The sequence below is a fragment of the Diplotaxodon limnothrissa genome, linkage group LG15 (genome assembly GCF_057381915.1).
Source record: "Diplotaxodon limnothrissa isolate DT_005_m linkage group LG15, D_limnothrissa_male_GT1.1, whole genome shotgun sequence".
Taxonomy (NCBI): Eukaryota; Metazoa; Chordata; class Actinopteri; order Cichliformes; family Cichlidae; genus Diplotaxodon; species Diplotaxodon limnothrissa.
In genome coordinates, this window is record NC_140610.1 from 33,530,882 (window position 1) to 33,544,611 (window position 13,730).

General features: G+C 40.8%; 1 protein-coding gene across 1 annotated transcript; it reads left to right on the forward strand.

Annotated features, from left to right (window-relative positions):
* Window positions 1-11,226: 11,226 nt before the first annotated feature.
* Window positions 11,227-13,367, forward strand: LOC146617798 (uncharacterized). The gene is made up of 5 exons (XM_085373524.1): window positions 11,227-11,571; window positions 11,694-11,849; window positions 12,178-12,270; window positions 12,759-12,794; window positions 13,050-13,367. The coding sequence occupies exons 1-5, from the start codon at window positions 11,227-11,229 to the stop codon at window positions 13,365-13,367; spliced, it is 948 nt and encodes a 315-aa protein (XP_085229650.1).
* The last annotated feature ends 363 nt before the right edge of the window (window positions 13,368-13,730 follow it).

Consider the following 13,730-nt stretch of genomic DNA (forward strand, 5'->3'; position numbering starts at 1 on the left):
TATAATATAAAATAAATTCTACATGTGTCAAGTCGTGTGCCAACATTTGCTGTGTAGTAGAACTGAAACATTAGTCATTATAAAAATTTATTTGAAATAATATTAAAATTCTCAAACAGAAAAACATTAAACATAAATATATAAAATATAAGTATTTACAGAGAGACAGGAATAAAAAGGACCCAACTGCTCTCCAGAGCAGGAACAAGGCTGAGGAGGAAATGCTCCATTGGAGACTGGCGTGGCTTCTTCAGCGACAGCAGGAGGGCCAGCTCCACCGGCGATGAACTGTCCTGGGACCCGTCCCTCATCTGCCTCGGAGCTGTCCTCTATCTATCAGTGCTTGCTGTACATCTGATGCTACAATTACATACCTCTGGGTGCAGCAGCAGGAGCGGAGGGACCAGGGACTGGGGAGCCAGGAGAAGCAACAGGGAATGCTCTGCTGCAGAATCAGTTAGTTCTATCAAGACAATATTAAATGTTAACAGGTTGAAAACAATAGTCATAGAGAAAGTATATACAGTGGTCTCTCATTTATTGCAGCAGGGGTTCTCAGAATATACACTTACATGAACATTAGTCACAGTTCTGACAAGTTGATTCTCAAAGTCCAAACCTTTGTAGATTGCAAAACGTAAAAGTATTATTATGCCGCGTTTTGTCTTCATCTGCCTGCCACTTTCGTGCACCTTTTTCCCTCGCGGTGCAGGTGTCTATTTCCGAATGAGGGTCATAGTTATGAGTGTTTTTGTGCTGTTTTTTCTATTGGACGTGATGGTTATCAAAACCAAACATGATAAATTTGGCAAGCGCAGGAGACACGACACGGAGGAGATTTGTCAATCAGGCTGCAGAATGCAATGCTCTACTGTGCAATAAAAAAAATCAGCGAAAAAGCGAGGCAGTGAAGGATGAACAGCGGGACCACTGTGTGCTGTTTATTAATAAACAATAAAAATATATTCCTATATGACAACATGCATAAAAGCAGGACAGTAGAATGCTTTTGTGCGGCTTCCCCGGGTCAGTGAAAATTTTCAAAAGAGAAATGAATGAACTTACCAGGTTGCCCGTTCTCTTCACATATCTGCCTTCAAGCTCGGCCCTTTATATTCCTGTCTCGGTACAGAAAGCGGCTGGTGTCGTACAGCTCCGGGTGGTTTGCTACGGCGTTGATTAGCCTTTCTTCCATATTGAATGAAGTATGAAGGGCTTTGGCTGGATCTCCCCCTTTGACCTAGGTCAGAGCCACGTCACCAGGCTGCTGATTGGTTGCTGCGGTGCGAATTGACCGGAGTTCAGATTTTTCCAACTGAGCGGTGGACGCGAAACGCGCGTATGCACAAAATGCAACACAAAAACTGACACCCGTGGTTTTCTTCACGAGTCAAACGCGCCAGACGCGCTGCTGTGACGCACGTTTCTCGGGCATTTTCACAACGCCAATCTGCTTCCGAATTTTCACGGGGCTACATTCTACATTGACTTTATATGTAAACCTGACGCTCTGGTCGCGTCTATCGTGTTTGGTGTGAACACACCATTAAGCGACAGAATGAAAGTGGAGAGTATGTCCTTAGTGTTCACATAAAACTCATTGTTGCCACCAGGAGCAGCACAAAAGTGACCCCCTTAAACTAATTTTTTGTTTTTGTATCCTTATTTTCCCCTTAGCTAACATAAACTAAGTCTATTGACAGCAACCAAGCAACCAACCCGGTGATGTAACATTCCGTACCGAAAATGGGAATAAACATGTTTTTAAAACTTTAACTTTAAGCACTTGTTTCTTAAATCCAGCTTCACAGACAAACTCAAATCTGTGTCTGAGAGCTGATGTAAATTAATGGTGTAAATTAGCCTTTGTATATATAATTTTTATTGTTCACTTTAAAGCTATCAGCATTATTTTGCACACCAATTTTACAACATCTTAGTACTTAAAAGCAACGTTATAAAAAATGTGATCCTTAGAATTCAGATTAACATGATAAGAACTAATAATATTAGGAAAAGCAGTTTTGGAAAAAAAACTTACCTGAGGTGAACTTTTTCTTTTAGTCTCACACAAGTCCCATTTGCTACCATGGGGGTGGTTTTATGAACTATACTGCAGTAAGACACCAGGAAACAATAGAAACATTTTGGCTTCACTTTTGGTGAGCTGTCAATGTCATGGTCCTGCGGCCATGACTCAGTGACTTTGTGTTTGTGTTCTTTATTGTTATTACTTTCATGATTATTCGTGGCTGTTTTGGGATGGTTTGTGTTTGGGATTTTAGATACTGGGTTCTGGGTTTGTGCTCCCTCTATTGGTCCCTGGTGTTAGTGTTCCCCTGTCTCGTCAGGTTAATCAGGTCCAGCTGTTTCCCCCACCTGTGTGTGATTCCCAGTGTCTCTCTGTGTACTTATAGTGTGTGTTTTCCTCTGCTCCTGGTCGCGTCGTCTGTGTTCATACCCGGTGAATTCCCCTGCGTGCTCTCCCTGCTGTTCTCCCTTCATGTTCAGGTTTGCCACTCCTTTGTGTAGTTTCTCCCAGTTTAGTTCGTCCTTAGTTCTGTTTGCCATCTCCACTTTATGTTCAGTATTGTCAATAAATCACCTTCACATCTAAGGAAGCGCTGCGTTTGAGTCCTCCTTTCCACTCTTCACACGGCCGCTGCCCCGAGCCGTGACAGTACGACGCGACCACAAGCTGGACCCAGCAGCGCTTAATCCGTCCAGGGAGCTACGGGAGACGCTCATCGATGCCACACAGGAGCTCATCGACCTGTGGCTGGAAAGCCCGGGTGGCACGTCCCAGCGCGCTATAGAGAGGCGGCTACAGCGTCTGGTGACCGGTCTCCCATGGCTTCTGGGCTCGCTTTGTTCGTGGGAGCGGGAGTTTCTCCTTTTAGACCTCGGACTTCACCCCCCGTCTGCTTTTACTTTCGAGCAGCCCGAGGCGGTGAGCGAGCGAGATGCTCTGGCTTCCCCAGATTCCGGGACTCTGTTTTCTGGGGCTGTTCTGAGCGGGATGAGAGACAGTGTGGATAGCTTAACTACCTTCGTGGTAACAGATCCTTCGCAAGTGGGCGTCTACAAACCCTCCGTAAAACCGAGAGACTGTTTCTCTCCCGCCCCTTCTGAGCCAGGACTTTATCACCATTCTCCGGCTCATATATATAAAAACACACCCAGCACGCCCCTGCGGGCGGTTTATCCTTCAAGCTCGGGTCCTCTACCAGAGGCCTGGGAGCTTGAGGGTCCTGCGCAGTATCTTAGCTGTTCCCAGGACTGCGCTCTTCTGGACAGAGATCTCCGATGTTGTTCCCGGGATCTGCTGGAGCCACTCGCCTAGCTTGGGAGTCACCGCACCTAGTGCTCCGATTACCATGGGGACCACCGTTACCTTCACCCTCCACATCCTCTCGAGCTCTTCTCTGAGCCCTTGGTATTTCTCCAGCTTCTCGTGTTCCTTCTTCCTGATATTGCTGTCATTCGGAACCGCTACATCGATCACTACGGCCGTCTTCTTCTGTTTGTCTACCACCACTATGTCCGGTTGGTTAGCCACCACCATTTTGTCCGTCTGTATCTGGAAGTCCCACAGGATCTTAGCTCGGTCATTCTCCACCACCCTTGGGGGCATCTCCCATTTTGACCTCGGGACTTCCAGGTTATACTCGGCACAGATGTTCCTGTACACTATGCCGGCCACTTGGTTATGGCCATGTATGCCTTGCCTGCTAGCATCTTGCACCCTGCTGTTATGTGCTGGATTGTCTCTGGGGCATCTTTACACAGCCTGCACCTGGGGTCTTGCCTGGTGTGATAGACCCCAGCCTCTATGGATCTTGTGCTCAGAGCTTGTTCTTGTGTTGCCATGATTAGTGCCTCTGTGCTGTCTTTCAGTCCAGCTTTGTCCAGCCACTGGTAGGATTTCTGGATATCAGCCACCTCCTCTATCTGCCGGTGGTACATACCGTGCAGGGGCCTGTCCTTCCATGATGGTTCCTTGTCTCCCTCCTCTTTCTTGGGTTTCTGCTGCCTGAGGTATTCACTGAGCACTCGGTCAGTTGGGGCCATCTTCCCAATGTATTCTTGGATGTTCGTTGTCTCATCCTGGACTGTGGTGCTGACACTCACCAGTCCCCGGCCCCCTTCCTTCCGCTTAGCGTACAGCCTCAGGGTGCTGGACTTGGGGTGAAACCCTCCATGCATGGTAAGGAGCTTTCTTGTCTTTATGTCAGTGGCTTCTATCTCCTCCTTTGGCCAGCCTATTACCCCAGCACACTCAAAAAAATGAACGGGATGAATTGTTCAGTTTAAAATAATTATTTATTTTCATTTTACTTAAAATATATGTCTTTGTTGAGTTAAAATATGTTTTTCTAATAAAGTCTACATAATTGTGTCTATTATTGTCTGTACAGAAGACTAATGTGTTACTTGAAGACATAACATTTAATTTAAGTTAATTAGGATTGATATACTTCATATATCCACAAGGTGGCAGTAATCCAACAACAGAGGTCATAAAAAACCAAAGAATAACAGGCTTGGGCCTGCTCATGCGCAAGACTTGAAATTTATCGAAAAAACGTTGTTTTGGCGGCAAGCTGCAGTTGGATTTTCATTTGTGAGAGGTAAGACCACGTCTTTCTTTGACTATGTTGTCTAGTATCTTCATATTGAGCATGGTTATATGTTGTGTTTGTCGCACAAGACATGTTACATATGTTGTCTATGCTTGTGCTGCGTTAGTTTTACTGGGTCTTAGACAAGTTAGAGATGTCAGATATTTCATCCTGTCATCCAAACAAGGGAACCGAGAGACCATTGGAAAGTTGGTGTGTATAGGTATACATCTAGGGCGGTATTTTTGTGCCTCTATTCTGAGCGCACGTAAAAAAATTTTTAAAAAAAAATTCAAGCGCAAATGTTGCATTTTGAGAAAAAAATTCTTGAGTGAATAAAATTTTAATTTGAGCGAACCAAATTCATTGCTGCGTGCAAGAAATGTATTGTTTGCAATTATCCATCTACACATGAATTTGGACACGACGTGACCCCCTCTCACTCAGTTGTTGGTATTAGTGATGGGTCGTTCGCGAACGAAATGGCTCTTAGAGCCGACTCTTTGACGTGAACGACGAGAGCCGGCTCCTTATCGCGAGCCGTGACGGCTCGTGGGGTTTTTTTTGGGGGGTTTTTTTTCTCTCACCCTCTCTCTCGCACTTTTTTCCGCTTCACTCTGCACGCGAGCCTTGTGCTTTACGCTGGGCAGAGGGGGGAGGGGCGGTAGTTACACTCAGTAGCACAGGAACAGAGCCAGAAGGAGAGAGAGAGAAAGAGAGCCAGGGACAACAACTTCACATTAGAAAGGTATAGTAATCATCCACAACTATTTTCGGTTGCAGATGATAAAGGATTCAGAAAGTTTATTCATGCGGGCCCATATGACAGAGAATGTGCATGTTCTTTTTGTTTTCATATTATAATTTATATTTAATTGTGTTTTGCAGTGTTTTGTGTTGTTTTCACTTTAAATTTGTAAAAGGAAACAGCTGAAAATTTAAATAGTTAAAAGTTGAAATGTGAATAGTTGATTTTTGTATTATATGATTTATTTATTACATTTTATGTGGCGTGAATAAATAAAAGTATATTTACAGTGGTCCCTAGAGACAAAGCACATACAAACTTCAAATCACGTACGAACTCTGAAGCATGTACAAACTCCAAAACACGTAAAAACACGTACAAACTCCAAAACACGTACAAACTCCAAAACACATAAAAACACGTACAAACTCCAAAACACGTACAAACTCCGAAGCACATAAAAACTCAAAACACTTACAAAAGACAACAGAAGTGCTCCAGGATGCTGGGCGCAGTGTTGAGCTTTTGTTATCTTGTGGCTACACAATCCAGCAAGTACCAACGACCGGATTTGGTGTGTGATAGTAACAGGTAGATGAACTTTTTTTTAAATTATTTTAATATATTTGAGTGCCTGTGTATAAATACACAAACAATACACACATGCTTTCAATTGTGTAATTTAAGTGATCTAGTAGCTCTGCTTTGGAAGTTCAGTTCATGCTAGAAATGTGTTTTGGAGTTTGTACGTGTTTTGTCTCTAGGGGCCACCGCATATATTTATATATAAACATATATAAATAAAACCACTTTTTTACGTTAGTAATTCCTTTTGTGCATAATTTTATATTATTGTGAATAATAAATTAATTAAAGCAACAAAACAACCTGAAGAGCCGGTTCGGAGCCGAAAGAGGCGGCTCTTTTTAGTGAGCCGAGCAAAAAGAGCCGGAAATCCCATCACTAGTTGGCATTTGCTCTTGCTCAGATCTCTGCTCTCCAAACTCGATTTAGCTACATTCTGGACCGTGTTTCTGGAAAGTAGTAGCTAGCAAGCTGATTGGAGACTGTAGCAGCCAATCAGAATTTTAGCATCCAAGTCTGTGATTGGTTGGTTTTGTGGCACATTTAAAACGGTGTACAGAGAGTTGAGCGGATCTGATCAAGAGCAAATGCAAACAACTGAGCGAGAGGGGCTGTCATTGTGTGTGTATATGGATAATAGCAAACACTGAAATACATTTCTTGCATGCAGAAATGAAATTTTTTCGCTGAAATTAAACTTTTCTAAGATCAAAATAATTTTCTCCACAAAATGCAACATTTGAGCTTGCATTTCTTTTTTTTACTGCGCTCAGAATAGATGCACAGATGAAGTATGTCCCTCATAGAGCAAACCTGAGAATAAGATGAGATATAATAGTACAAATGATAAAATTTAGTGTGCCTGTTTATCCCAGGTTATTGTAAACAATTGTATTAACTGCTAACATGTTAATATCCTTACTTTGCGGAATGTGTAAGACACATTTTTAATGTTTCTTTGCTTGTTAAAGTGATTAGCTAAAGGGGTTCTAGGATATTTTTCCACTTGCTTTATTGAGATTGCTTTATTGTAATTTGAGAATCACACAAATGTCTAATAGCATAACAATGATAGCATGAAGTTGTGACATTTAAAATCCAAAAATTGAGGGCCAGAAGCCACTGTGACACCATTGTTGTGCTCTATCAGTCATCTGTATTATATGAAAATGGTCTGTAAAGACAGCATGTTTCCTAGCAGAGTTATACATATCAACATGGTTATAAATTAAATTTTGTTAAATAAACACTACATTTTTTTTAAATGAAATTATTGACGAAAAATAACTGGACAGACAGAAGGTCAACAGACCTGATAATTTTTTCTATAGAAAGTTGGCACATGGCAGTGTCAATCTCTTGCTTTTCTTCTGAGTAAGATTTTATTTACTTGTAATTCAATCAATAATTTTTAAGTTTTTTCCTGGCCTTTACCTGCTCCCTCATATACTGATGTGGTGTATGTGGTATGCCTGTGCTTGCATGTGGTATGTGAACTGTCATACTTTTTTCAAAAAAAACTGTTTTACGAGTTAAGTTTTGTTTACTTTACTTTTATGTCTTCTCCAGATCTGAATGTGGCAGTGTAAAGGTTGCAGTGCAAGGACCTCAACTAGGGGCCAATTACTTAAACATTATAGATTAAAACATCCAGATTATGGGCACTGGCGCCCATATCCTTGCCCATATATTAGTTGTCCATGCACATTTAAGTCATGGAATGCACTCAGGTCCCATTTTTGTAGGATTCATAACAGAGAGAAATCACAGAAAACATTGTCACTGGCCACATTCAGCTGCCATGTTTGTGGATTCTCTGAAGTTACCTCTGAAAAGGAGTATTTTAGTCACATAAATTTGCATCTGAAAGCAAATGAAACGGTCCCATGCGTGTTCAAGGGTTGTACATTTATGACAAACATCTATGGAACATTCAAATCACATAAAAATAGAAAACATCTTGGTTATTCTTACAGTGACTTTAAAGGTGGAATAGTAACAGTAAGAGACCGTTTTAACAGGCCAGCTCCTGAAGGGGAACATGAAGACAGTGAAGTATTTGACGAAGGCCAGGTGGAAGTGCAAGACTTGTCTCAGACTGGGATCTCTAAAAGTGATGAGAGGATGATAGAAGAGAAATTTGCAGTGATGTTGCTTAAGCTGGAAAATGTACTCCATGTTCCAAGCAGTGCAGTGGATGAGTTTTTGCAGGACTTGCACTTCCTGATGAGTTCTGCATCCCTGACTGCAATAAATGCCATAGTTACAGATTTTTGTACAAAGCAAAGTCATATTAATCTTAATGTGAAAGAAATTGAGGATTTGGCCTCTGCAGTCTGCATCTCTAACCCTCTGACAAAAACACTTGGACATATGGGTACACTTGGAACTGCTTTTAAGCGGAAACAGTACTTCAGCAAAAAGTTCCATGTCGTTGAACCAACTGAATATATTTTGGATAAGGAGAGCAACCACACCTACCAATATATACCATTACTGCAGACCCTACAACAGCTCCTAACAAAGAATGGTATAGTAGATGACATAGTAGAAAACTACAATGCTCAATCCAAGGAAACTGAAAGTATGCAACAAGAATACAGATCATTTCAAGATGGAGAATTTTTCAAACAAAATCAGTTCCTGTCTGCTGATGAATTGAGAATTACCGTGATGCTTTACATTGATGATTTTGAAGTATGCAACCCTCTCGGTACTTCAAGAAAGAAGCACAAACTTTGTGCAGTGTACTGGATATTAAGCAACTTATCCCAAGACCAACACTCCTCTTTGTCATCCATCTACTTGGCAATACTGTGTAAAAGCAGCTACGTCAAGGAATATGGGTATGAAAAAGTGCTTGAACCTCTTTTGTGTGATTTGGCAGTCTTGGAGGAGCATGGGGTATTTGTCCCACAGATTGGAAAAAATATTAAAGGCACGGTACAGTGTGTAGCTGCAGACAATCTAGGTGCTCATGGGATTGCAGGTTTTGTGGAGAGCTTTTCAGGAGAGTATGTTTGTCGATTTTGCACAGGACGCTTCAGCGACTTTCAGACCAAACCGGTACTTTCTGGAGAGTTTACTCTTCGATCCAAAGACCTGCACAAAGAACATGTCAAACATGCAGTAGAGAGTGGAAAGCATTGTGTTGGAGTAAAAAGGCCATGTGTGCTGACGGAAAATCTTTCTCATTTTCATGTGACAACTGGATATCCACCTGACATACTCCACGATCTTTTGGAAGGTGTTGTTCCAGTGGAACTTGCACAGTGTCTGGGTATGTTCATATCCAAAAAATACATCACTTTGGACTCTTTAAATAAAGTGATTGTCAGTTTTCCCTATAAGGGAAAAGATAAAACAAACCGTCCACATATTGTTCCACGAACATTGTTAAGAAAAAATACAATAGGTGGCAATGCAGCGGAAAATTGGACTCTGTTAAGATTGCTGCCCTTCTTGATTGGAGATGTTATACCTGACGGTGATCCAGTGTGGGAAATCATTTTGGATTTAAAGGAGATAGTGGAACTTGCTGTTGCCCAGATCCATACAGAAGAATCAATTGGATATCTTCAGTTCAAAATTTCTGATCACAGACAGAAATATCAAGAAGCATTTCCCAACAAAAAACTTCTGCCAAAGCATCACTACTTGGAACATTACCCTCAGATGATCCGATGTTTTGGTCCTCTTGTTGGATTATGGACAATGCGATTTGAGGGAAAACACAGTTTTTTCAAGGAAGTGGCTCATCATACCAAGTGTTTCAAGAATGTTGCTCTAACACTGTCAAGGAAACATCAAATGCTGATTGCCTATCACTTACACTCATTACATCCACAGAAATCTGGAGTTGAAGTGTCAAGTGCATCAAGAGTTCCACTTGAGGTTCTGAAAGATGACATTTCTCTGCCTATCAAAAAGATGTATCCTGACATGACAGAAGTAAACATGACTAAAAGTGCAGACTATAGAGGGATCAACTACAGAAATAGAATGATCGTTATCTGTGGTTTTACTGATGGGCTGCCTGAATTTGGAGAGATAATCAGATTATGTGTTGTTCAGGGTACACTGAATTTCATTGTCAGCAAGTTTTCGTCTTGGTTTAGGGAGCACTACCGGGCCTTTGAACTGCAACCATGTACAAGTGGCAAAATGTCCCTGATAACATATGATGAACTGGCAGAGAAGTACCCATTAAATGACTACTTCATTGGTCCCCTTCGAATGGTTACATTGAAAAGATATCCTTACATCAAAAGCACACAATGAATATGTGAGTAAACAGCTGTAATTAATACCTTACTCAATATGCACTTTAATCTCACTGGCATAAGCACCTAAAGTAGCATCTGGCTTTATTGTGATGTTCAGCCACTAACTCCTTGTGACTTGTTGAATCTAACAGTCTGTTAGGCCCATCAGTACATCTTCTAGACAAGAAAACCTTTAATCTGTGTTTATGTTGAGATTAGCCAGAATTTTTCTCACTTCTCTGTTAAGTACCGTTGTGAAACATGTTGACATCTCAATTTTAATACTTTCAATTTTGTACGTAGTTACTGGATTTATGTTCATGTATATATATTTTTTCTTTTCTAGACTGAAGCACGGAATCGAATGATGGCTGAACCAGTAAAACTGCGGATCATCCTTGGTTCCAACAATACTGAAAAACTGACGATAGCATCGGGCATGCCAAAGTCTGTGGAGGATCTTTCAGATGAGATCAAACGTCAGTTTGATATTCAGGGGGACATTAGACTCCAGTACATGGACAGTGACTTTGATAATGAGTTTATCAACCTTAAACGAATGGATGATATTCAGGACAAGAGCACAGTGAAAGTCATCTGTCTGACTGATGCTTCAGACTTTGGTGAAGTTGGGATGAACCAAAGTGGGGAAGAAACGTCACTATCATCTTCTGACACACTATTACTTTCATCCTCTGACTCCGAAACTGCTCGATCTCAGTGGCCTGCAGAATTCCAAATACCAAAGTTTCCGTATGACGTGGAGATGCAACTTCAAAGTGCAAACCAGGCTTTCATATCAAATGGAATTCTTCTGAACCCAGGACACAAACTTAAGTCAGACATTTTAGAAGCTCTAGCTGAGAAAATCATGACGTTTAAGGCATATCCTTCAAACTTGGAAATAGAATCTGTTGCTGAAGCTTTAATCAAAGCACATCCATGCTTAAGAGAACAAGGATCTTTCAGTGGTTTCTACGGATGGAAGATTAGCCTCAAGTACAAGATGGCAAATTATAGGACAAAGCTTAGAAACTTGGGGTGCCCAGAAGTGAGCATTAATTCCCTCAAGCACAAACCAACCGATCGATGTCACCCAGCATATGCTGTCAAAAAACCTAGAAAGGCAGAGGTAAATTTTTGTCCTCCTTATCCGGCTGGAGAGACCCAGGACAGCCTTGAAAGGGAGAGATTGGCATTGCTAACTGAGGTCAAGAAGAAGCATAATGAGATAGTTATCAAAGAGAAGATGGCCAGGACCTTTGCATACAGGAGGCAGGAACTTGTCAAAAACAATCCCATGATCGCCGACTTCAAGATCAGATGGCCAGGACTATTTAGTGTGGCTGAGGTATGAATCTTTATAAATAACAATAAAAGCTGTAATGGCTCCAGTAGTATGTATATGTGTACGTATAGTATATATAAATATAGTTACAGTACAGTATGTTGTGTTTGTTGACATGTTTTTAGGTAGAAGCAGAATTTGTAAGGATTACTACTGCTCCACTGGTTCCGAGGTTTCTTGCACAACTTGACCAATACACTGACCAACTAATAAAAGTCTTCAAGAATAAAGGAGGCGCTGCAGGGAGGAAAATCAGGCAAATTTTGGCCCCAGCCACACAGGTGCGTTTTTCTGTTCGCAGCAAAATGTTATGGCATTATAAGATCACTTTCAAATTTAAACAGCTAGTGTATAGTACCTGTAAGTTCCATTTTGGTATGCAAAAAAAGATGCCGTATTAGTTTGTCTTTCCCTCTGTTGCTTAATATGGATATGTATAATATGGTGGAAACCCTGCCCACATGTTAAATATTCATGTGATCATTAATTGGTCTTGTGTACATGTCTGTGTCAGCAGTGGATATGTCATTCATTTTGCATATACTGTCAGTTTGTGTCATTCTAAAGTATTTCTGTTTTCTCTTTCTGTACCTCTGTCACTCTCTCCAGAATGAAACTATTGAAAAGAGGAGGGAGTGTGTCCTCAGGGCACTACCTCTTTACCTAAATGAAGACCCAAGCATCCTCTTTAAAGAATACCTGGTTGGTAATTTTAGCGTAGTCTTTATCTGTATTAAACCAAATCTTGAATAACTAATGTTGTCACATTGTTATAATTTGCATGGAATCTGTTTAAATGCTTTGGGGAAATGTTAGGAGTTTTCCTGTAATGCAACTCAGGTCAGAATAAATGACACTCAGACAGGTTTGCAGGTTTAACGTGCACATGGGTGAGAGTTCAAACGGAGACTCACACTCCGCAGCAGTCACCACCCTTTATTTATACTCAAGCATGTTTGCGTCACAGTCACATGAATGGAAGAGATAACATATAACAGTAGAGACTTCATCACATGCAGGAAGAGATAACATACAATGGCATAGACTTCGTGCTGAGCTTGCACAGTGTAACTTCTCTAGTAAAAAGAGCAAACACATCTAGAGAACCTCAAATGAAATGTACTTCTATACATAAACATAATAAAATCTTTCAACAGGAATCTTTATGTATACACACATTTCAGGAAGAGTTATGCAATGTAATGCAATCCAATACTAAAAAGTTAGTAATACATAATACTTAGAGGATGCATATATATATAATGGTGATTCTATTTAGTATTTATTTATTTAACATTTTTTGTTAAAACTGTAGTCGAAAATAATGGCGCACCAGGGTGCAGAATCATTAGTCTTCCTGATATTGTGTTTATTTCATTAAAGGGTGACTTTGGCTTTTTTTTTTTTAAGGATGCATTTTTCTGTGTTTTTGTGTCTAATTCCCAATGCGATGGGTTTTTGTTTTACTCTCTGTTTTAAAGGATTCTGATGCTACAGCTGTTCAAAGGGAGCTGGAACAAATTACCCTTGGTATCTTCACCATCAGTGTTGAAGGAGGTGATGCCAGCACTCCTCCAGCTGATGTGGGTATAACCATCGAGGGTGTTGAAGTTCTGCATGACCTGGGAGACATGGCCTCTGCGTGTGCGGTCTTAATGGGTGTGATATATGCACTCAATCTCAGTTATCCTCGGGAACTGAAAGCTTTCTTTGAGGTACTTCAGAAGGTCTTCCTTCATCTGGATGCCAGCAGACTCTCAACAAAGGTACAGATGCTCAAGAATAAACTGTATGAATAATCCAACCCTTCTTTTATTTGGATGAATGTTCTGTCAGATGGACAGAAGTTTTTGGGAGGCGAATAAAATGGAAATTTGGTTTAAAAAATGTTGTTGTTTTTTTTGGTGGGGGGGGGAACCAAAATTTGAGAGAGATTTAAAACATTTGTTTGTAAACAATTGCAATTACAGAGATTTTACTCTTTTTGGGGGCGGGGGGGTTTAGGGCCTACTAAAAGATTATTCAAAGTATTTAGATTTAAATGGTTTCATTGAGAGACGATACAGGATGAATGTGCATTTTGCCGCATTTTAAAAAAGAACAATTCTTTCCATGTTAAAATGTTTGCCACTTGAGTTTTTTCCCTATACAGTGGTAAAATA